General features: G+C 50.1%; 1 protein-coding gene across 1 annotated transcript in view; it reads left to right on the top strand.

The window, feature by feature from the left end:
• Positions 1–1554: 1554 nt before the first annotated feature.
• Positions 1555–23674, top strand: part of chd1l (chromodomain helicase DNA binding protein 1-like) — a 160007-nt gene continuing 137887 nt past the window's right edge. Inside the window, exons 1-3 of the mRNA XM_038801727.1 lie at positions 1555–1766; positions 6249–6361; positions 16385–16491. Of these exons, the coding sequence (XP_038657655.1) occupies positions 1667–1766; positions 6249–6361; positions 16385–16491 (320 nt within the window). The 5' untranslated portion in view covers positions 1555–1666. The remainder of the gene's footprint in view (positions 1767–6248; positions 6362–16384; positions 16492–23674) is intronic.

Here is a 23674-nt window from a genome sequence, read left to right as displayed (position 1 = left end):
TCTGCACCAGCAAAACAACTTGAATCTACACTAATCCCACTTCCCAGCACTTGGCCCGTAGCCTTGAATGCTATATTTCAAGTCCTCACGTATTTCTTAAAGGGTTGTGAGGTTTCCCGCCTCTACTACCCACCCAGGCAGTACACTGTAGACTCCTAACACCCTCTGGGTGAAGTTTACTTTCCTCAATCACCTCTAAACCTCCTGCCCCTCACCTTAAAATTATGCCCCCTTTGCAAGTGACCTTTCAACTAAGGGAAGCAACTGTTTTTTATCCACATCGCTCATTATCTTATACACCTCAATCAGGTCCCCACTCAGCCTTCTCTAAACAAAGCAACCCAAACCTATCAAGCCGCTCTTCGCTGCTAAAATGCTCCATCACAGGCAAACTTTCTCCGCCCACTCTCCCATCTTCCCGTCAGGCGGAGGCTCCGCCCACTCCCCCGTCTGCCCATCAGGCGGATGCTCCGCCCACTCTCCCATCTGCCCGTCCGGCGGAGGCTCCGCCCACTCCCCCGACTGCCCGTCAGGTAGAGGCTCCGCCCACTCTTTGACAGCTTTGACAAATAGTCATCGACTCGAAACGTTAGCTCTTTTCACTCCCTACAGATGCTGCCAGACATGCTAAGATTTTCCAGCATTTTCCCTTTCGCTCCGCCTGCTCCCCCGACTGCCTGTCAGGTGGAGGCTCCGCCCACTCCCGTATGCCCCAGGCGGAGGCTCCGCCCCACTCCCGTCTGCCCGTCAGGTGGAGGCTCCGCCCACTCCCGTATGCCCGTCAGGTGGAGGCTCCGCCCACTCCTGTATGTTCGTCAGGCGGAGGCTCCGCCCACTTCCCCGTCTGCCCGTCAGGCGGAGGCTCCGCCCACTCCCCCGACTTCCCCTCAGGTGGAGGCTCCGCCCACTCCCCCGACTTCCCCTCAGGTGGAGGATCGGCCCACTCCCGTGTGCCCGTCAGGTGGAGGCTCCGCCCACCCCCCTTTGCCCAAAAGCTGCAGGCTCCGCCCACTCCCCTGTCTGCTCGTTAGGAGGAGGCTCCGCCCACTCCCCTGTCTGCTCGTTAGGAGGAGGCTCCGCCCACTCTCCCGTCTGGAGGAGGCGCCGCCTACCCATGTCTGCCCGTCGGAGGAAGCTCCGCCTGTTCGTCACGAGGCTCCGCCCACTCCCTGTCTACTCGTCACGATGAGGCTCCGCCTACCTTTGTCTGCCCGTCAGGAGAAGCTCCGCCCACTCCCCGTCACGAGACTCCGCCCACTCGCCTGTCCGCCCGTCACTATAAGGCTCCGCCCAGTCCCCCGTCTGCCCTTCAGGAGCCAACCCTCCCTACTTCCCCGTCATCAGGAGGGCCCGCCCACTCACCTGTCAACACGTCACGAAGCTCTGCCCACTCCCCGTCTGCCGTCACGATGAGGCTCCGCCCACTCGCCGTCTGCTACCACTTCTCGCCACAGGGGAAGCTCCGCCCACACCTGGCACTTCACAAGGGAGGCCCCGCCCAAACTACGTCACAGGGGAAGCCCCACCCACGCCTGGCACTTCACAAGGGAGGCCCCGCCCACTCCTCTCTTTTGCAGTGAGGGGGTCACGCCTGCCCCGACGCGGTGAATTCTTTAGTTTTGGAGGACCATAAGCAGCTTCCGCTCATAGAAAACACGAATTAGAGATGTCTCACTTTGTACAAAACCTTCGCAGCTTACTGAGTAGCCAGCCGGGAGAGTTTGAGCAGGTTGAGGAGGAGGATGTTAGGAGGTGGGGTCTGACAGGTCAGTGTTGCTTTAGCAGATTGTAACCACCTTAACGCGGCTCCGGGACGGGATCCAGGACGCTCCCACTCTCGCCTCAGCTGGTTCACCCCAGATTCAGCCGTTAAACTGCCGCTCTTCCTCCTCAGCCTGGCCAGCTCTCCTTTACACTCACTCCACAATTGCTGTTGCTGCCCCCCAATACTTGCTTCAGTTGTCTCTTTCTTAACAACTCCCTCTGAAAGTTATAGGGGTTGTCAGTCATCCCTGTTTTATAAAGGCGGAAGAGAACTGGGGGTCTAAACAGTCGATTGGTCCCCGGCTGTATCCACTGCCTCTAATCAGATTCTCACTCTGATCGACGTAGGCCAATCGGAAGATCTTAAATGATCGCACTTAGCATCCTGTCGTTAAAATAACTTGCAGTAAATTATGGCTTGGGTTGTGTTTGCATGTTTCACACGCCTCGTGGTGGTCAGGAGAGCAGTCAGAATGGACGAGTTAAGGACACGGAACAGACAAGTGCATTAGTGTAGTATTAAACCATTTTCATATCTCTGGCCTATTTAGTACTAATATTCTAAAACTGATAACAGTTCAACTGAAGTAAGCTCAACCCATTTTCTCTATATTATTTTTCCTATTCGGCCTCTTGTTAAACTTCCTTCCCTGAGTTGACTCTCTAGGAGGGACCTGATCCCAACTGTGTAAATGACTGCCAAGAGTGTGTAGCATAGGGTGGTTGTCATTTTGATCTCCCCTTTCACGTGCACAACTGGAACATGCTTGCTCTGCTTTGCTTCTGTTTGGTTTAGTGGGTTGATGGACTTTTAAAATTCCTTCATGGGATGTGAGCATCAGTGGTGAGACCAGCTATCCCTAATATGTCCCTAACATATTGTTACTTGGCCCATAACCTCAGTGGAGCACTTAAAATATGGCAACTCCAGATATATATATATATTTCTATAGTTATGAGCTTAGTATGAATAATGTATGAACAATATGTAATGTATGTTCATCAAAATGCACCCATTGCCAGCATCAAGTGCTTTCAAATCAATTGCAGAGTACAGCTGTCAGAAATGAGATTTTAGTTACAAGGAGAGGAAAGAGAAACTGGCTGTTCTATTGGAACAGATTGATCAGGAGTGGGGGGGGATGTCTGATAGAGGTATTTAATATGATAATTTTGAGGTAAATCAGGGGAAATGATTTTTGATGATTGGTAAAATGTGGGCACAAATTCAAGAACATTACTATTAAGAATAAAGGAAGAGATCAGGAGATTTTTCTTCTGTTGTCTGTTGGGACCTGCAATGTTGTTTCAGAAAAAAGTAGAATCCAAATCCCCTTTAAAATGTAAGGGGCAAGTAATTTGAAAAAGCGAAAAATGAAAGGACAGGGGAATCAGCGGTAACTGGCAACTCAATCAGAACATTGGCACAAACTCCCTTGTGTGCTAACATACAGTGGCTATTAGTCTAGCAGCACCTCAAATTTAAAATTTTAATTTATAATCTATTGTTTGACTGAGCCTTTGTCCATATAACCAAATATACCTGTATATGGCTCAGTGTCAAATTTTGGTGGTGAAGTATCTTGGGTAATTTTACTTGCTAAAGGTGCTGCGTAAATAAAACCTGTAGTTCTGAATAAGTTCCATGACTCTTTCAATGCTGTTTCACTAGTCTCAAGAAATCAATCCTTTCCACTGAATTAATGTGGCACTTTAATTTCCTTACAGCCAGTTTTGTGGCCTTGCTGAGCCAAACTATGAAGACGTAACCAATTTGAGGCAATTTTCTGCTTTAGGTCCATTCCTCTATGAATTGAATTGTTATTTCAATAACCTACGACATTTAGAACCCTCAGCAGAAAGAAATGTTTTACTCAATCCAATATTCTGAACAGGGCTCCAGCCTCAGACTGAAAGTGTAGTGCACTGCTAATCCACTGTGCAAAACTCTACCCATCTGTTTGATTTACATAAAATAAAGAATACATATAGAAGTGGAACAGTACACTGTATGCTAGTTATGATACACCCAGTTTGATATACTTACTTGCCGAATTTGACACATTGCTTTACCATTTTATCAAATTTTTTATTTGATTTGATTTATTGTCACGTACCGAAGTACAGTGAAAAGTATTTTTCTGCGCTCAAGGGAACATACACAGTTCGTACATAGTAGAAAAAAGAATAATCAACAGAGAATATTGACAAATGGTACATCGACAAACAGTGATTGGTTACAGTATGGAACAAGGGGCCAGAAAAAGCAAATACATGAGCAAGAGCAGCATAGGGCATCGTGAATAGTGATCTTACAGGGAACAGATCAGTCCGAGGGGGGGTTTTGTAGCTGTGGGGAAGAAGCTGTTCCTATGTCTGGATGTGCGGGTCTTCAGACTTCTGTATCTTCTGCCTGATGGAAGGGTCTGGAAGAAGGCAATGCCTGGGTGGGAAATGTATATTCAGCTGTTCTATATAACAATATATTGTATTCATCTGTAAAGTAACATTTTCAAAAAAATAACTTGGGTATTTTAATAAAACAATAAAATTGTGGATTTAAAATGGTTAAGTTTCTTCATTCCACATTTGTTCAATACCTTGATTTTATTTCAGCAATAAATATGTTAATTCACCCACTATATATATATTTGGGCAATAGCTATTTTGAGTATTGGTTATTGCACTGAAAATCACATATTGCTTTATGATGAACTTGTCGAATGTTACAGCAAATAAGCACACTTTTAGCCTTCTTCCACTATCCTGTGTAGACCTCTTTACAATGTCCACTTTTTCAAAGAACTACTTATTTAATGATTGAATAGACTAGGCTAATGTTCTCTCAGGTTTAGAAGGATGAATGAATGAAAATGAAAATCGCTTATTGTCACGAGTAGGCTTCAATGAAGTTACTGTGAAAAGCCCCTAGTCGCCACATTCCGGCGCCTGTCCGGGGAGGCTGGTACGGGAATCGAACCGTGCTGCTGGCCTGCTTGGTCTGCTTTAAAAGCCAGCGATTTAGCCTGGTGAGCTAAACCAGCCCCAGAACATGATCTAATGGAAACATGACATGAAGAGGCTTGATGGGGTGGTTTTTTGAGAAAATGTTTCCTGAAGCTGGGCAATCTAGAACATGGGGGTCACAGTATCAAAGTAAGGGGTTGATCATTTAGGACTGAGATGAGGAAACATTTCTTCATTCAAAAGGTTGTAAATCTTGGAAATCTACCCTGCAGAGCTGTGGATGCTCAGTCGTTGTCTTGAATATAAGGCTGATAGATTTTTGTTTCTTCAGAATTGAGAGGTATGAGGATAGTGTGGGAAAGTGGAGTTATAGTAGAGGATCGGCAATGATCTTGTTAAATGGCGGAGCAGGCCTGAAGGCCTAATGGCTTTCTCCAATCCTATTTACTGTGTACTTAATGGAAATGACAAAGTCTGTTGGAAGCAGAATCTTTGAATATTTTCAAAGCAGAGGTAGATAGATTCTTGATAAAAAGGTGGTGAAAGGTTATTGGAGGTAGGTGGGAGGTTACAGTAAGATCAACCATGATCTTATTGAATGAGAGAGCAGGCTTGAAGGGCAGAGTGGCCTACTGCTACTGCTTGTTTATATCTAATTTAGTAATAGTTTCTGAAACACCATTCTCTGTGTGAATAAAGTTTCTTCTAACTCTCCTTTAGGATTTTATGAGTATTTTAAATGCGTGCCTCTCATTTCTGTCTCGTCAGCCTATCATTACTTATATTATAACTTTTAATAACAATGAAGATCCTTTAAAACCTCCCCTAACCTCAGCTTTGGTGGTTTAGAAAGCTTCCTAATCCACTCTTAAGAATTCTAACCCCTCAGCCCTGGCAATATCACCTTTCATTCCTGGGAGTATACACCACTATAGCTGAAGTCTAATGCCTCGTGCAAGTTCAACTTTTTCCTTGCTGTTATATTCAGTGCCTTTTTAGGTTCCAAAACCAAAGATTTAATTTGTCCTTTTTGCAGTTGCATCTAATTGTGCTACCTTCAATGATTTGCATATCTATAGACCAATTTCCCTCTGCTCCTCTACTCTCTTTATAATCTTATTATTTAAAATCCATTTTGTTTCTCTATTCTTCTAAAATCTATTACTTAACACTTTCCTCCATGAGATTTGTCTGCACATCCTACTTGTCTTATCCATGTTCTCCTGCAGTTCTTTAAACTCCCCATCACAATTTTTCATACCTTCAGTTTGTTATAATCAACAAATGGTGCCATTGTTCCTTAAATTCTTAAATCCAATAATTTAACTGTATTGTAAATACAAACAGCCTTAACTTTGAACAAATCTCACCTTAGTTTACCAGTCTGGAATATCTCCTTTTATGCTTATCTTTGCCTTCTGTCCTCCAACTTTCCCTCAGCCAATATCCTTTAGCATACCGCCTATTTATTACCATATCAAATGGTAGGCTCTTACCAGTAATATTTTTCTTTTTAGGTATAAGCCTTCGTCCATACCAACTTATGGGCTTAAATTGGCTGGCTCAATGCCATAGTATTCAACATGGCAGCATCCTCGCAGATGAGATGGGTCTTGGTAAAACATGTCAGGTAAGACAGCTGATATAAAACTTATTGTGTTAGCAAGACTTTTATTAATATTAAATGGTTGCTATTACTCAAGTCAGCTTGTTTTAAATGGTAATAAATAACTGATGTTGCTTTCCAGCAATCACATTGGCCATTTAATTGTGACCGTTTTGCTCACCAAGGTTTTGAAGTCACAGAACTGTTCTAATTGACCGTTATCTCATTCACCTGGATTTGGATGAATGCAGATAAGTTGCAGCTTATGTTACAATATGCTGGATCCTGCTTTAACAAAATCAGAGATCAATTTTGTAACTCCCACACAGTCATGCCACCTCTACCAGTACTGTGTTGCCAAACTTTCCACCTCCATGGGAATATCTAGGATAATGGTACATTCCAACTGTGGTCTCTTGCTGTGCTCAAACCCCATTTTAAAACTTTGGCCAGAATACCCCTGCATTCTTCAACTGTACTCTAGCAGATGGGGAAGAAGTTACACTGCAGGGCATGCAGTTTCTCTTTAAAAATACATGGCAGCCTTCCATCTTTGGAGCCAGTTGTTAACGCCATGGTGGCAACTTTAAAATATTGCCTGCTGTAGCTCAGGAGGCTCACTCTGGCATGGTAGCCTTTGCCACATTTTCTGCAGATAAGACAGAGGACGGAGAAAGTGCAGAATTTGGAGCCTTTTGTTTGCTCTGAACTCTCTTCTCGGCCAGCTAAGCGATCCATTTCTGCTTGCCTCTTCCAATACTCCTCCAGAAAAGGTCACAACTATATGTGACTGTCGCCCAACTTTCACTGTCAATATCTGCCATCTTCCTATCTTGCTTTCAGTGTCCTTGTAGCGGAAGAATGGATGCCCAGGAGGTCATGATTCAGTGGCCAGTTCACAGTATAGAAGGTCTTTAAATATATGGCCGTCATCCATGAGATCAAAGTGGTTGAAACAGCACATGCATAATTGCCTTAGCAATGTGTGAATGTTGATGAAATTAGCATGCCCCAGGATCTCTGAGTTGATGACCATGCCCTGCCAAATGATGCCTTAGATACTTATGCGAAAGCAAAGTTAGGAATTGTTCATCCTTTTTTACTGCCTAGCATATGTAGCCCAGGCATTACTACACTATTCTAAACACTGGCAGCTGCTCACCTATGTCCTCATTTGAGCAAGGACTGCTGAAATGTCGAACATACAAAATAGGAGCAGAAGTAGGCCATTTGGCTCCTCAAGCCTGCTGTGCTATTCAATAAGAAAGTGGTTGATCTGTTTATGTTCCACATACCACATTCCCATCTACCTTTGATTTCCTTCCCTTACAAGAATCTATCTACCCCTGTCTTAAAAGGTAGACCCACGTCGCATGTATCATGACAGGTACTGACGATTGATGGACTGATGACTACCTTATCCAATCTACCTTGTTCATCAGCCTAGCCCCCCCCCCCCCCCCCCCCCCCCCAAACAGTGTCGCCAGCAGAAGCAATACTACAAGGAAATTAACTTGAAGGCCTAAAGGACCCCACAAAGACGGCTCTTCTCAGTCAACGCCTCACTGCCAATCTCTCATCCTCCACCTGGAGCTATGGTGTGCACACAGTGCCTGGTGACCCTAATGTCCATCATAAGCACCTGCAAGAAGGTCCTTGGCCTCTACCAGGAAATATAATGACCGGTTTGATGGGGCAGCGCAGTGGGTTAGCCCTGCTGCCTCACAGTGCCGAGGTCCCAGGTTTGATCCCGGCTCTAGGTCACTATCTGTGTGGAGTTTGCACATTCTCCCCGTGTTTGCATGTGTTTCACCCCCACAACCCAAGGATGTGCAAGGTAGGTGGATTGAACACGATAAATTGCTCCTCAATTGGGACAAGAATGAATTGGGTACACTAAATTTATTTTTAAAAAACTGACTGGTTTGATGAAAGTAATCAAGCACTACAGGACACAATCAAGTGCGAGTGCAAAGCTTTTGCTGACTGGAAACATTCTCGCCTCAAGATATAACCAGGAATCGGGCAGGTATCTGAAGCCAGCAGTACAACATAAAGCCTGTGACGTAAAGAGCAAATTGCAGGTAGAAAGAGTGCAGGCGATCCAACCACGCTTGGACATCGGCATTTGAAATGAAATGAAATGAAAATCGCTTATTGTCACGAGTAGGCTTCAATGAAGTTACTGTGAAAAACCCCTAGTCGCCATATTCCAGCGCCTGTTTGGGGAGGCTGGTACGGGAATTGAACCGTGCTGCTGGCCTGCCTGGGTCTGCTTTAAAAGCCAGCAATTTAGCCCAGTGTGCTAAACCAGCCCCGAAATATAAGAAAAAACTCCACACAAACCCTGAGCTGGGATCGAACCTGCGACCTCGGCGCCGTGAGGCAGCAATGCTAACCACTGCGCCACCGTGCTGCCCCATTTTCTTTAGTGCTGAGAGACAAGCATGGAGGGGAGCTCACCAAGACCAAAGAAGCGGTCAGTATTCACTGAAGAGAACATTTTGAAGAGCTCTCTTTGACTTTAACGTGCTCAGCTCCGTACCCCATCCACCTCAGCCTTCGTGCCATCCCAGCCCAGAATGCAGGCGGCACGGTAGCACAATGGTTGGGTGGCATGGTAGCACAGTGGTTAGCACAGTTGCTTCACAGCTCCAGGGTCCCAGATTTGATTCCTGGCTTGAGTCAGTCTGTGCTGAGTCTGCACGTTCTCCCCGTGTGTGCATGGGTTTCCTCCGGGTGCTGTGGTTTATCCCACAGTCCAAAGATGTGCAGGTTAGGTGGATTGGCCATGCTAAACTGCCCTTAGTGTCCAAAAAGGTTAGGTGGGGTTGCTGGGTTATGGGGATAGGGTGGAGGTGTGAGCTTAGGTAGGGTGCTTTTTCCAAGGAGTAGTGCAGACTCGATGAATCAGTATGCTTTTTACCCATTGAGAGGCAACACAGTCATGACTTTCGCTATGCAGAAAATGTAAGAAAAACTATTTCTTGCATTCTTATGTTCTTGAGCAAGAACAGCATGGACTGCTGTACGTGGTCTTTTTCAATCTTAAGAGAGCCTTTGACTCTGCCAACTGTGAAGGCTTATGTTGTGTCCTCCTCAAAAGGGTTGCCCTCAGAAATTTGCCATCATCCTCCACCTGCTCCATAATGACAAGCAAGCTGTGACTCTCTGATGTACCATCGATTGTACGCGAGGCGAGTGATTTACCAAAGTCTGGCTTTAATTGACTAGACACAGCTCTGTGATCGTCTACAGTAGAAAGGGACGATCGTCAGGCGTCTGAGCATTTATACCTCGTTAATAGAGGCGTGGTTAACTCAGCCTCTCGGCCAATCGGTCGAGAGGCACATGACCGACCAGGGCCAATGGTAAGCCGACGTTCTGGCCCAATGGCAGACGAGTATGCAGATCTTATCACCACATTCACCCCTTACGGAGAAGGAAAGGGGGGGGGGGTGTGAACGAGACCCAGGGTGGGGTGGGAGGGGGGAGAACTGGTGATATGAGTAGCCGTCGGGAGAATAATTTTCTCTCCGTACCTGTATCGAATTTGGGGGCTTCCCACTGGCCCAGACATAACGATATTTACAAAAAGAAAGTCCATGGGGCTGTAGAACTCTAGAAGGATTCGATCAGTCTTTTGGTGGTCCTTGACGTCCCAGCCGAGCGCCGCAGTGGAGGAGTTGTCGTCGGATCGGCTGATGGTCCTGCTGATGTCCTGGAGTCCGGGAGCGATAGACTTCGAGTAGTCTCCGTCACCTGAGCTGGCCGCGGAGACGCCATGGATGAGGGTTGGGGAAGCTGAGTGGGGTGCTGGGGTGAAAAAGGGGAGGGGGGGTCTGTGGTGGGGGGGGCCGCACGCCGGCGGGTGCCAGGTCCCTGAGGGAGACTGTGTCCTGCCGACCATCGGGGTACTCCACATACGCGTACTGCGGGTTAGCATGGAGTAACTGGACATGCTCCACCAACGGGTCGGACTTGTGCACCCGCACATGCTTCGGGAGCAAGATGGGCCCGGGGGTGACCAGCCACGTCGGGAGAGGGGATCTGGAGGACGACTTCCTGGGGAAAACAAAAAGACGCTCATGAGGTGTCTGATTAGTTGCAGTACAGAGGAGTGAGCGGATAGAGTGCAGGGCATCGGGGATCACCTCTTGCCATCGGGAAATAGGGAGATTTCTGGACCGGAGGGCCAGTAGTATGGTCTTCCAGATGGTACCATTCTCCCGCTCGACCTGTCCGTTACCCCGAGGGTTATAGCTGGTCGTCCTGCTAGAGGCGATGCCCCTGTCGAGCAGGAATTGACGCAGCTCGTCGCTCATAAATGAGGACCCCCGATCGCTGTGTATGTACGCGGGGTAGCCGAACAGTGAGAAGATGGAGAGTAGGGCCTTAATGACGGTCGATGTGGTCATGTCGGGACAGGGAATGGCGAAGGGGAAGCGGGAGTGTTCATCGATAACCGCCAGGAAGTAAATGTTGCGGTTGTTAGAGGGAAGGTGCCCCTTGAAGTCAATGCTAAGACGTTCGAAGGGGCGGGATGCTTTGATCAGGTGTGCGCGCTCGGGGCGGTAGAAGTGCGGTTTGCACTCGGCGCAGATGTGGCAGTCACGGGTTACTGACCTGACTTCCTCGATGGAGTAGGGCAGGTTGCGGGCCTTAATGAAATGGTGTAGGCGGGTCACCCCTGGATGGCAGAGGTCTGCGTGGAGGGAGCGGAGGCGGTCTGTCTGTGCGCTGGCGCAGGTACCGTGGGACAGAGCATCAGGAGGCGCATTGAGCTTCCCAGGACGATACAAGATATCATAGTTGTACGTGGACAACTCGATCCGCCACCGTAAAATCTTGTCATTTTTGATCTTGCCCCTTTGTGCATTATCAAACATGAAGGCTACTGACCGTTGGTCTGTGAGGAGGGTAAAACTCCTGCCGGCCAAATAGTGCCTCCAATGTCGCACGGCTTCGACTATGGCCTGGGCTTCCTTTTCCACAGAGGGGTGGCGGAGTTCGGAAGCCTGGAGAGTTCTGGAGAAGAAGGCCACGGGTCTGCCCGCTTGGTTCAGGGTGGCCGCCAGAGCTACTTCTGATGCGTCGCTCTCGACCTGGAAGGGGAGGGCCTCGTCGATGGCGCGCATCGTGGCCTTTGCGATGTCCGCTTTGATGCGGCTAAAGGCCTGGCAGGCCTCCGTCGACGGTGGAAAGGTTGTGGTTTGCATGAGGGGACGGGCCCTGTCAGCATAATTGGGAACCCATTGGGCGTAGTATGCGAAGAACTCCAGGCAGCGTTTGAGGGATTTGGGGGTATTGGGGAGGGGGAGTTCCATCAGGGGGCGCATGCGTTCGGGGTCGGGGCCTATTACTCCGTTACGCACTACGTAGCCGAGGATGGCTAGGCGGTCGGTGCTAAACACACATTTATCCTTATTGTACGTGAGGTTAAGGAGTTTTGCAGTTTGGAGGAATTTCTGGAGGTTGGCGTCATGGTCCTGCTGGTCGTGGCCGCAGATGGTGACATTATCAAGATACGGGAAGGTAGCCTGTAATCCGTACTTGTCGACCATTCGGTCCATCTCACATTGGAAGACCGAGACCCCATTTGTGACACCAAACGGAACCCTAAGGAAGTGGTAGAGGCGCCCATCAGCCTCTAACGCGGTGTACAGTCGGTCACTCGTGCGGATGGGGAGCTGGTGGTAAGCAGACTTAAGGTCCACAGTGGAGAAGACCTTGCATGTCGCGATCTCGTTTACCATGGTAGAAATACGGGGGAGAGGATACGCGTCCAGTTGCGTAAACCGATTGATGGTTTGGCTATAATCGATGACCATCCGGTTTTTCTCCCCCGTCCGGACCACCAGCACTTGGGCTCGCCAGGGGCTGTTGCTGGCCTTGATGACCCCTTCCGTCAGCAACCTCTGGACCTCGGACCTGATGAAGGATCGGTCCTGGGCGCTGTACCGTCTGCTCCGTGTGGCGACGGGTTTGCAATCGGGGGTGAGGTTAGCAAACAGGGAGGGAGGGTCCACTTTGAGGGACGCGAGGCTGCAGACAGTGAGGGGGGGGGGGTATAGGGCCGCCAAATTGAAAGGTCAAGCTCTGCAGGTTGCACTGGAAGTCCAGTCCTAGGAGTGCCGGTGCGCAAAGGTCAGGGAGGACAAGGAATTTATAATTTTTAAAAACCTTCCCTTGGACCGTGAGGTCCGCGATGCAGCACCCGGTGATGTGGACGGAGTGCGAACCTGAGGCTAAACCGATTTTGCGTGTTACGGGATGGACAGGGAAGGCGCAGCGTCTTACCGTGTCAGGGTGAACGAAGCTTTCTGTGCTCCCGGAGTCCAGCAGGCAGCCCGTCTCGTGGCCGTTGAGGTGGATCAGCGTAGTCGTTTTGGCGAGCGTGCGTGGATGAGACTGGTCGAGTTGAACGGCCGCGAGCCATGGAGAAAATCCGTCGTCGCTGTCCGATTCGATGCTGGAGGGACCTTGCGTGGCAGACCTGGAAGTCGGTGGCCAGGATCCACATGTGAGGTCTGTTCCCCAAGATGGCGGCGCCCAGGAAGCCCTCGTGGCTGCTGGTGGCGGAGCTAGCGTTGCCGGCGCTGCGAGCTGATGAGGTGAGGCGCGCAGGCCGGCTCCAGGAGGTGAGTTACATGCATCAGCTGTGGGGACGCGCAGGCCGGCTCCAGGAGGTGAGTAACATGCATCAGCTGTGGGGACGCGCAGGCCGGCTCCAGGACGCCGGTTAGGTGCATCAGCTGTGGGGACGCGCAGGCCGGCTCCAGGATGCCGGTTAGGTGCATCAGCTGTGGGGACGTGCAGGCCGGCTCCAGGACGCCGGTTAGGTGCATCAGCTGTGGGGACGCGCAGGCCGGCTCCAGGAGGTGAGTTAGGTGCATCAGCTGCGGGAGGAGGTAAGGCGCGCAGGCCAGGTGCGGGGGGGCGGGGGGAGCAGTGCTGTGCAGCTTCCAGAAGCGCCGCAGCCAGCGTTTTGGCCTGGCAGACCGTGGAATAGTGGCCCTTCTTTCCGCAGCTCTTACAGAGGGCGGAGCGGGCTGGGCAGCGCGAGCGAGGGTGTTTAGCGTACCCGCAAAAGTAGCAGCGGGGCCCCGCGGATTTATCGGGGCGCCCCGCGGCACAAGCCTGAGGGAGGCCGGGAGCGGTGGGTGGCGGGTGGGAAGCGTGCCAGGAGGCGGCCTGGCCAGGGTCATAGGTGCGACCTCCAGGGAGGCGGAGAGAGTCAGCGTCTCAGTTAAATTGAGTTCGTCTCTTTCCAGCATCCGCTGGCGGATCACGGGAGACAGCATCCCAGCCACGTAAGCGTCTCTGATGAGTAGCTCCATGTGCTCTGTAGCGGACACCGCTACACAGGCGCAACCTCTCCCCAGGGCATAGAGGGCCCGGGCGTATTGGTCTAGAGACTCACCGGGGACCTGCTTTCTGGTGGCCAGCAGATGTCGAGCGAATACCCTGTTGATCGGTTTGATGAATTGTCCTTTTAGCTTTTGTATAGCGTCATCATAATCCGTTTCCTCTTTGATTATTGCGTAAGCGTCAATACCCACGCTGGAGTGGAGGACGTGCAGCTTCTGTGTGCCCCGGTTTTGGGGGGGGGGGGGGGGGGGTGGTTGTAGATGCTAGGAACCCTTCGAGGCAAGTCAGCCAGAGTTGGAAAAGTTCTGCAGAGTTCGGAGTTTGCGGGCTGATGCGGAGGCATTCGGGCTTGATGCGGAACTCCATCTTCAAAGTCGTAGTAAATTAAATTGATGTACCATCGATTGTACGCGAGGCGAGTGATTTACCAAAGTCTGGCTTTAATTGACTAGAACACAGCTCTGCGATCGTCTACAGTGGAAAGGGACGATCGTCAGGCGTCTGAGCATTTATACCTCGTTAATAGAGGCGTCGTTAACTCAGCCTCTCGGCCAATCGGTCGAGAGGCACATGACCGACCAGGGCCAATGGTAAGCCGACGTTCTGGCCCAATGGCAGACGAGTATGCAGATCATATCACCACACTCTCACGACTGGAACAACCACGGACCCTACCTAAGTCAAGATTGGTAGCAAACAAGGTGGTGTCATTGCTCCAACAATCTTTCTTCCTTGCGGCAAGACAGCAGGTCGCAGTCAACAAATTATTTGTGTGGAGATCATTTTTAGAGCACCAAAGTAACCTCTGTTACCTTCAATCCAAAGCTAAAATCACTCCACCTTCAGTCACTGAGTTACAGTATGCAGACAATGCTTGTGTGTGTGCTCACTCAGAAGTTATTATTGACTCCTTCCCATAAGAGAATAGGCCTTTCACTAAACACCTGTAAAATTTAAGGCCCTCTTCCAGCTCCCACAGCACAAGCATCCCCTCATCGAATAAGATCAACAGTGAGATCCTGGAAAATGTGTATGATTTCCCGTATCTTGGGAACCTAATTTATCATCACCACCAGTGAGCCAGCTCTGCCTTTTACCGACTGATGAAGAGAGTATTTAAGGACAAGGATATCAAACCCAAGATCACGGTCATGGTTTACCAGGCAGCAGTGTTCCCCACGCTCCTATATGCTTTGGAGACTTGGACAATCTACAACAGACATCTCAGGAACCTGGACAAGTACCACAAGTGGTGCCTTTGCTATATCCTCCAAATCTGTTGGGAAGAAAGGTGATCCTGAGCTGTCAGGAGTCAACATATCCAGCATTGAGGTGCTAATCACTCAAAGCCAGTTCTGCTGGGCAGGACTTGCCATTCATATTCCTGACACCAGAACCCTGAAGCAATGGATCTACTCCAAATTCAGTCATCAGGATACTATCTGGAGGATAACAGTAAGACTTTTTGGAATGTTCACAAAGCACCTTTAAAGAGGTCAAACATCTCTGTTGACTCATGGGAGTCCCTGGTTTATAACCAAAAAGGTTCATTTGGTATGGCACCAAACATGTCAAGAAAGTTTATCAGAACTCGCAGACGTGAAGTTGAAGCATAGGAGAGAGAGCACAAACCTCCCAAAAACACAACCATGTGACCCTCTGAGTACCGCCAGCCCGGTATGTAGCAGTTTCTGCAGAATGTACGTTGGACTTATCGGCCACCTCCTAACTCATCAAACCAGAGTGGATGTAAGCCATCTTCAATCCTGAGGGAATTCCTAAGAAGAAGAAGGTGACTGCAGACAAGTGCATGAGGATGCAATTTGAGCTTGGTATACTCTGGTTGCTGCTGTTCTGGGGAGCCCATAATTCTCTGTTGTTTTCTCCATGGCCAATCAGCGTCGACTTTGTAACCAATCAGCATCCTTTTCTCCTTTAGTATAAATTGTTGTAATTATTTGAAATTTGGTATTCTTGCATTTGTCCTGATGAGTGCAAGACAGAAAGCTTCAGCAAAACATCCCACGTTTCAGCAATATTTAAATTCTGCACCTCCAAGTGGCTTCGTATTTTGTGCTTTTGAACACATTTGTCTTCAGAATACTTGAACAAGAATACATTTCAATAAAAGTATATTTAGTGTTGATCGTTGCTTTCTCTTTTAAAAATAATTTTTTTATTAAAGATTTTCCATTTTTATAATACATTTTACATCAAACCCCAAATTCCCCACAGTGGATTATACACAAAACCTACAAAACAAACACCCTAAACAACCGTACCCACCCATCCACCAAGACACAAAAACTACAACAAACCCAGCAAACAAAACAACTGCAGACCAACTCCCCCCACGTTTATTAATTCCTGATGGCTGCTGGTAGAACCCTTCAACCGACTCCCTGACGGTGTATTTGACTTTCCTCAGGTACAAGAACTCCATTAGGTCCCCCAACCATACAGAGGCGCTGGGCAGAGAAAAGGAACTCCACCCAGCAGAGCTCATCTCCGAGCAATTAGTGAGGCAAAGACCAAGGGTGTCTGCCTTCACTCCCTACTTGCAGGGATTGGGGGACTACCTTGTATGTCATCAAGGACTGGATTCATGGGTGGACAGGATTTGATGCAGATTTACATTTATTGTAAATATAATTACATTTCTGTTCTCATTTTCAGTCAATATCTTTTCTCCTCTACCTAATTGGAAGACAAAAGGAGAAAGATCCTTTCTTGATATTGTGCCCACTGTCAGTGATGAAGATTTGGACAGAAGAACTGGAAGGGTAAAATATCTAACATACAACATTTATGCTGTTTCCTTGGTTTCTTTGTCTTTCAGCTTTCTCTTATTTCTCTGTATCATTAGCTGAGAGAACAGAATAATAAAGGTGCTTTGAGTGGATGAAAGTAATTAGCTTGCTCAAGTATTCCATGTGAGTGTTAACGTTGTGGAGTTAATTATGACTTTGGGTGATAAATGTAAAACAAATAATTTCTCCCAATTTTAGGGTTGATCTCTGCGTCTTTAATTTAAAAATAAATACATTTAGAGTACCCAATTATTATTTTTTCCAATTAAGGGGCAATTTAGCATGGCCGATCCACCTATCCTGCACATCTTTGGGTTGTGGGGGTGAAACCCACGCCGACACGGGGAAAATGTGCAAACTCCACACGGACAGCGACGCGGGGCCGGGACTCAAACCTGGGTCCTCAGCGCTGTAGGCAGCGGTGCTAATCACTGTGCCACGTGCCGCCCTGCTTTTTCTTTAATTGCATGCAGACACCAGATGCTGAGGTATTTTCAAAATACGAACATAAATAATTGAACTTGTTTTTATTTTTTCTGAGCATTTCCAGAGTTGAATAGTACAATAAAGAGATATCCACCCCAGAAACTTGCCAGGCTATAGTAGCTATCTTAAATTCACATCAAAAAAATGAAGAACAACCTGGTTAGGTGTTATTGTCACAAGTTGACGGTCAACAACAATTTGCAGATTTGTAGTACCGTTACCAGTTCCAAAGCGCTGGACACAGAAGTAATTGATTTCAGTGGAAATTAAAATAGAGAGAGAGATATAATGTGTGCCTGAATAACTATCATCCATTTTGCGCTATCGCCCAAAGTGTGAGTTGCTCTTTTCTGTTTACTTGACACACACTCGTGCAGTGTAACTCAATGAAAGAAGGTGCATTATTTGTCAAGTAACATGTTCCTGTCCATTTACAACCAGTGCCAGTCTTTTACACCCATCTTTTCCCATTGGATGTTTCTTGGTTGCATGGTTAAAAACGACAGCTTAACCAAATAAGAGTTCCATCCCTTGCTAATGCACACAGTCCTAACACCAGATAATAACCCAGTGCTAAGTATTTTCATTGTTAAATGGATTTCTTATTGAAATCATCAATAAGAATTTTTAGGTAATTATTTTCAAACAATGTGGGCGGATTTTCCACGCAACTCACCATTGGCCAGAGGTGGGATCATCTGGTCTCGCCATTGTCAACGGGGTTTCCTGTTGAATACACCAGGGCGGGGGTGCGACCAGAAGATTCCGCCAGTGTGAATGGTCAGACAATTCCGGCCCGTGTCTGACTTATAGATGTTATTAAACTATTCGGTGACATGCACTGAAAAACAGCAGGAAGGCCTTATACTCTGGATACCCCTCTATCTCTTCATCTCCTTTCCTTCTTTGAGAACATCCTTAAAATCCAACCGTCGAACCAAACTTCCAGTAGCCCGATCAAGTATTTCCTTTTTTTTTGGCCTTTGTGAAGCAAATTTTTTTTTTTTTTTCTGATGTTAAAGATGCTGTAATAAATGAAAGTTGTATTTTCTTATATAAATGACCCTATACTTAATGAACATAAACACTTTGTGGTGCAAGAATGCGACAGTGAAGGAACGGCAATATATTTCCAAGTCGGGGTGGTGATTGACTTGGAGGGGACCTCCAGGTGGTGGGGTTCCCGCGTATCTGATGCTCCTGGGTTCTAGATGGTAGTGGCCGTGGGTTTGGAAGGTGCTGTCTAAGGCACCTTGGTGAGTTACTGCAGTGTACCTTGCAGATGGTATACACGGCTGCCATTGTTTGTTGGTGGTGGAGGGTTTAAATGTTTGTGGAAGGAGGAGCAATCAAGTGGGCTGCTTTGTCTTGGATGGTGCCAAGCTTCTTTTTTTTGGTAAATGTTTTTATTGGGTTTTTTTGAACAAGGTCCAATTACCGTTATGTACACAGAATAAGAAACACATGTGTATATATATATATACACACACATTTGGAGGAGAAGGGCACACCCCAACATAAAAAAATACAATAACATATGAAATGGAATAACTGGTGGGGTATTGTGCACCAGCTCGACAGCGGCAGCTCTGTACACCTGGCAAAATTACCCACATCACGTAAGTAGGCGACTGCCTGCGGAGCGGCGGGGACTTTTGGGGGGGGGGGGGGGGGGGGGCAAGCACACATTTGGGTGCCGGGGAGAAAATCACAGTGTGCGATATTTGGCTGTGCTGTGTGTTGTTGTCGCCAGCCCCTCCCGGACGGGTCTCGCTGCCGTCCCACGCTCGCCCCCGCTTCTGCCGCTCCTCCCGTCCTCCCTCGCTAGTTTCCTCGTTCCCCGTTCCTGGAGATGTCATGCACGTTTTGGCATCCCGTGTCCTCCCTCCAGCTCCCGCTTCCCTGCCCCCCACCGGCCCTCCTCTCCCGTCCCCCCCTCCACGGTTCTCCCCAGGTTTAGCTGTCTTCCCCCCTCCCCCCTGTGGTTCGCCCCTCCCTCCTCAGGTTTAGCCGTTTCTCCCCCCCTCCCCCTCTCTCCCAGTCCATCTCTCCCCTCCATGCCCCGGCTACCTTCCCCCGACTCCCGACCATTTCCCCCTGATTCATGGCCACTCACCTATTTTTCCTCTTGTTCGTTGGCCACAAACAGGTCCCGGAACAGTTGCATGAATGACTCCCACGTTCTGTGGAAGCCGTCGTCCGACCCTCGGATGGCGAATTTGATTTTCTTCATTTGGAGAGATTCCGAGAGGTTGGACAGCCAGTCTGCAGCTCTGGGTGGTGCTGCTGACCGCCAGCCAAACAGGATTCTACGGCGGGTGATCAGGGAGGCAAAGTCAAGGGCGTCCGCCCTCCTCCCCAGGAATAGATCTGGCTGGTCCGAGACCCCGAAGACCGCCATTTTCGGGCATGGCTCCACCCTCACCCCCACCACTCTGGACATGGCCTTGAAGAAGGCTGTCCAGTACTCCACGGGCCTGGGACAAGACCAGAACATGTGGGCATGGTTGGCCTGGCCTCTTTGGCACCGTTCACATCTGTCCTCCACCTCCGGGAAGAACCTACTCATACGGGTTCTTGTTAAGTGGGCTCTAGGTACCACTTTTAGTTGCGTCAGGCTGAGCCTTGCGCACGTGGCGATGGAGTTGACCCTATTCAGTGCCTCGCTCCAGAGTCCCCACCCTATCTCAATCCCCAGGTCCTTCTCCCATTTCTTTCTTGTTGCGTCCAGTACGGTGTCGGCCCTTTCTACCAGCCGGTCATACATGTCGCTACAGTTCCCTTTATCTAGGATACTTGCGTCCAGTAGGTCTTCCAGTAGTGTCTGTCGTGGCGGTTGTGGGTACGTCCTTGTCTCCTTTCGTAGGATGTTTTTGAGCTGCAGATACCGTAGCACATTCCCCCTGGCTAGCTGAAATTTCTCTGTCAGTTCGTCTAGTGTTGCGATCCTGCCGTCCGTGTATAGGTCCCTGACTGTCAGTGTCCCTCTGTCCTGCCTCCACCTTTTGAAGGTGGCGTCAGTCAGTGCTGATGTGAACCGGACTTCCGGTGGCGGCAATGCGGAGCTAAGCCGCACGTTCGCCAGCTCCCTCTTTTTTTTAACTTTCGGGCTCTTTTAAGAGCCCACAACGGTGCTGTTTTGACTTTTCCCCCGGGGGGAAACACAGCCAGTGTGCCCAGCAGCCGGTGGATGGACTGGACTCGCAGTGGAGCGGGCCAAAAATCGGTTTTACCTCAGAGAACGGCGAGAGGCAGAAAAGGCAAGATGGCGGCGGGCGGGGAAGCAGCAGCGGCGTGGCAGCTGTGGGCGCGGGAGCAGCAGGAGCTGCTTCAGCGCTCCTTCAAGGAGCTCAAAGCTGAGATTTTGGAGCCGTTTAAGGCCTCGCTGGACAAACTGGTGGCGACTCAGACAGCTCAGGCCGGGGAGATTCGGGAGCTGCGGCACAAGGCTTCGGAGAATGAGGATGAGCTTTTGGGCCTGGCAGTGAAAGTGGAATCGCACGAGGCACTGCACAAGAAATGGCAGGTGAGGATGGAGGAGATGGAGAACCGCTCCCGCCGGAAGAATCTACGGATTTTGGGCCTCTCGGAGGGGCTGGAAGGTTCGGATTTGGCGGCCTATGTGGTCCTAATGTTAAACTCGCTGATGGGTGCGGGGTCGTTTAGTGGTCCCCTGGAGCTGGAAGGTGCCCTTCGAGTGCTGCAGTGTAGCCCAGGCTGAACGAACCGCCCAGGGTGGTGCTGGTCTGTTTTCACCGCTTGGTTGACCGGGAGTGCTTGTTGAGGTGGGCGAAGAAGGAGAGGAGCAGCAGGTGGGAGAACATGGACGTTCGGATTTTTCAGGACTGGAGCGTGGAGGTGGCGAGGAGAAGGGCTGGCTTCAATCGAGCGAAGGGAGTGCTCCACAGGAAGGGGGTGAAGTTTGGTCTTCTATAGCCGGCTCACCTCTGGGTCACGTACAAGGAACGCCAGCTCTATTTTGACTCTCCGGTGGAGGCCTGGGCTTTTGTCCAGGCTAAGAACTTGGATTTGGACTGAGGACTGGTGGGCTGGGGGGAAATGTACTTTGCTTGGAGGCTTTGCCCTCTTGGGTATTCTTTCGCCCATAGTGGCTGTGTTTGCTGATGGTTGTTTCCTGTTTGTTTTCGCCGTTTTTGCTATTTTAGTTATGGTTATTTGGGTTCTTTCGGGGTTTCTTTGGGGCTGTTGGTTATTTATTGTAGTGGGTTTTTTTGTTTTTTCCACTGGTGGGTTGGGGAGTAGTTTGAGGTCCCGATGGGTCATGTGTCTGTCTTTTTCCCGCGTGTTGGGTCGAGGGGCGGGGCTCGGGTTGGAAGCGCGTGCTTTCTTCCCACACCAGAGGAATTGGGGGCGGGGCCGGCGCTGGGCGGGAGGGATTGGCGGCTGTGTTGCATCGGGGGGGGAGGGGGTCGTGGTTATGGCGGGAGTAGCCGGTGTCAGCAGAAGTCAGCTGACTCACGGAAGCATAATGTTGGGGGTAACGCAGCTGGGGGGGGCCCTAACTTGGGGTGGCGGGGGGGGGTTTGAGGGGGAGGAGGAGGAGGGGGGGGGTGCCGGGTTGTTGCTGCAGGGACTGTAAGGGAATGGATGGTGAAGGGGGGGGTTGGGAGGGGGGTTTGCCATCATGGGGAGCGGGCTTGGGGGGTTCCCTGGGCATGTGGTGGGTTGAGGAAGGGCTATGGCTGATCGGCGTAGAGGGAAGGGGACGGCCCCTCGAGTTCGGTTGGTCACATGGAACGTGAGGGGACTGAATGGTCCGGTGAAGCGATCCCGGGTCTTCGCTCACTTGAGGGGGCTGGGAGCGGATGTGGCTATGCTCCAGGAGACGCACCTCAGGGTTACGGATCAGGTGAGGCTAAGAAAGAGTTGGGTGGGACAGGTGTTTCACTTGGGGCTTGATGCAAAGAACCGTGGGGTGGCAATTTTGGTGGGTAAGAGCCTGTCGTTCGTCGCGTCCAAAGTGGTGGCGGATAGTGCAAGTCGATATGTGATGGTGAGTGGGAGACTTCAGGGGGAGCTGGTGGTCTTGGTTAATGTTTATGCTCCCAACTGGGATGATGCGAGCTTCATGTGGCGTATGCTGGGCCTGATCCCGGACCTGGAGACAGGAGGATTGATTCTGGGTGGGGACTTTAACACGGTGCTGGATCCGTCTTTGGACCGCTCGAAGTCTAGGATGGGCAGGAGGCCGGCAGCGGCCTCGGTGCTGAGTGGGTTCATGGATCAGATGGGAGGGTGGACCCTTGGAGGCTTTTGAAGCCGGGGGGTAGGGAGTTCTCCTTTTTCTCCCATGTTCATAAGGCGTACTCCCGGATTGACTTTCGTGCTTAGCAGGGCGCTGATCCCGAGAGTGGTGGAGGCGGAGTATTTGGTGATAGCCATTTCTGATCATGCTCCACATTTGGTGGACCTGGAGCTGGGGGAGGGGAAGGATCAACGCCCGCTGTGGAGGTTGGATGTGGGGCTTTTGGCAGAGGAGGAAGTGTGCGGTCGGATCCACAGGGGTATAGAGGGGTATCTGGAAACCAATGACAACGGGGAGGTGAAGGTTGGGATGGTTTGGGAAGCGCTAAAGGCAGTAGTTAGAGGGGAGCTGATATCTATTCGGGCGCACAGGGAGAGGGGGGAGAGGGTCGAGAGGGAGAGGCTGGTGGAGGAAATGGTCAGGGTGGATAGGATATGCAGACATCCTGGAGGAGGGGCATCTGAGGGAGCGGCGCTGTCTCCAAGTGGAGTTTGATGTTTTAACCACCCGTAAGGCGGAGGCGCAGTGGAGGCGGGCACAGGGGGCGGTGTATGAGTACGGGGAGAAGGCAAGCCGGATGTTGGCTCACCAGCTCCGGAAGCGGGAGGCAGCTAGAGAAATTGGGGGAGCCACGGATGCAGGTGGGAACTTAGTGCGGGGTGGAAAGGACATCAATGGGGTGTTCAGATCCTTTTATGAGGGGCTGTACCGGGCGGTACCCCCCGGGGAAGCAGGCGGGATGGACCGCTTTTTGGATAAGCTGGAGTTCCCAAGAGTAGGGGACGAGCGGGTGGAGGGTATGGGGGCCCCAATTGAGTTGGAGGAGCTGGTGGAGGCGCTGGGAAGCATGCAGACAGGGAAAGCGCCGGGGCCTGACGGGTTCCTGGTGGAATTTTATAAGAAATTTTCAGATTTGCTGGGCCCGCTGCTGGTGAGGACCCTGAATGAGGCCAGGGAGGGGGGGGGGGAGCTTTGTCCCCGTCGATGTCCAGGGCAATTACTCCTGAAGCGGGACAAGGACCCCCTTCAGTGTGGGTCTTATAGGCCGATCTCGCTCCTTAACGTAGATGTCAAGTTGTTGGCAAAGGTGCTGTCCAGGAGGGTGGAGGATGTGGTCCCGACGGTGATTCATGAGGACCAAACGGGGTTTGTAAAGGGGAGACAATTGAATGCCAACGTGCGGAGGCTCCTGAATGTTATGATGATGGCGCCGGTGGCTGGGGAGTCAGAAATAGTGGCGTCCATGGATGCGGAGAAAGCTTTCGATAGGGTGGAGTGGAGTTACCTGTGGGACGTGTTGCGGAGGTTTGGGTTTGGTGAGGGGTTCATTAGCTGGGTGAGGTTGCTGTACAGCTTCCCGGTGGCGAGTGTGGTGACGAATGGGAGGAGGTCAGAGGACTTTCG

The sequence above is a fragment of the Scyliorhinus canicula genome, chromosome 7, assembly GCF_902713615.1.
Source record: "Scyliorhinus canicula chromosome 7, sScyCan1.1, whole genome shotgun sequence".
Classification (NCBI taxonomy): domain Eukaryota; kingdom Metazoa; phylum Chordata; class Chondrichthyes; order Carcharhiniformes; family Scyliorhinidae; genus Scyliorhinus; species Scyliorhinus canicula.
Note: the sequence above shows the minus strand (reverse complement) of the source record. Positions and strands in the feature narration are given on the sequence as shown.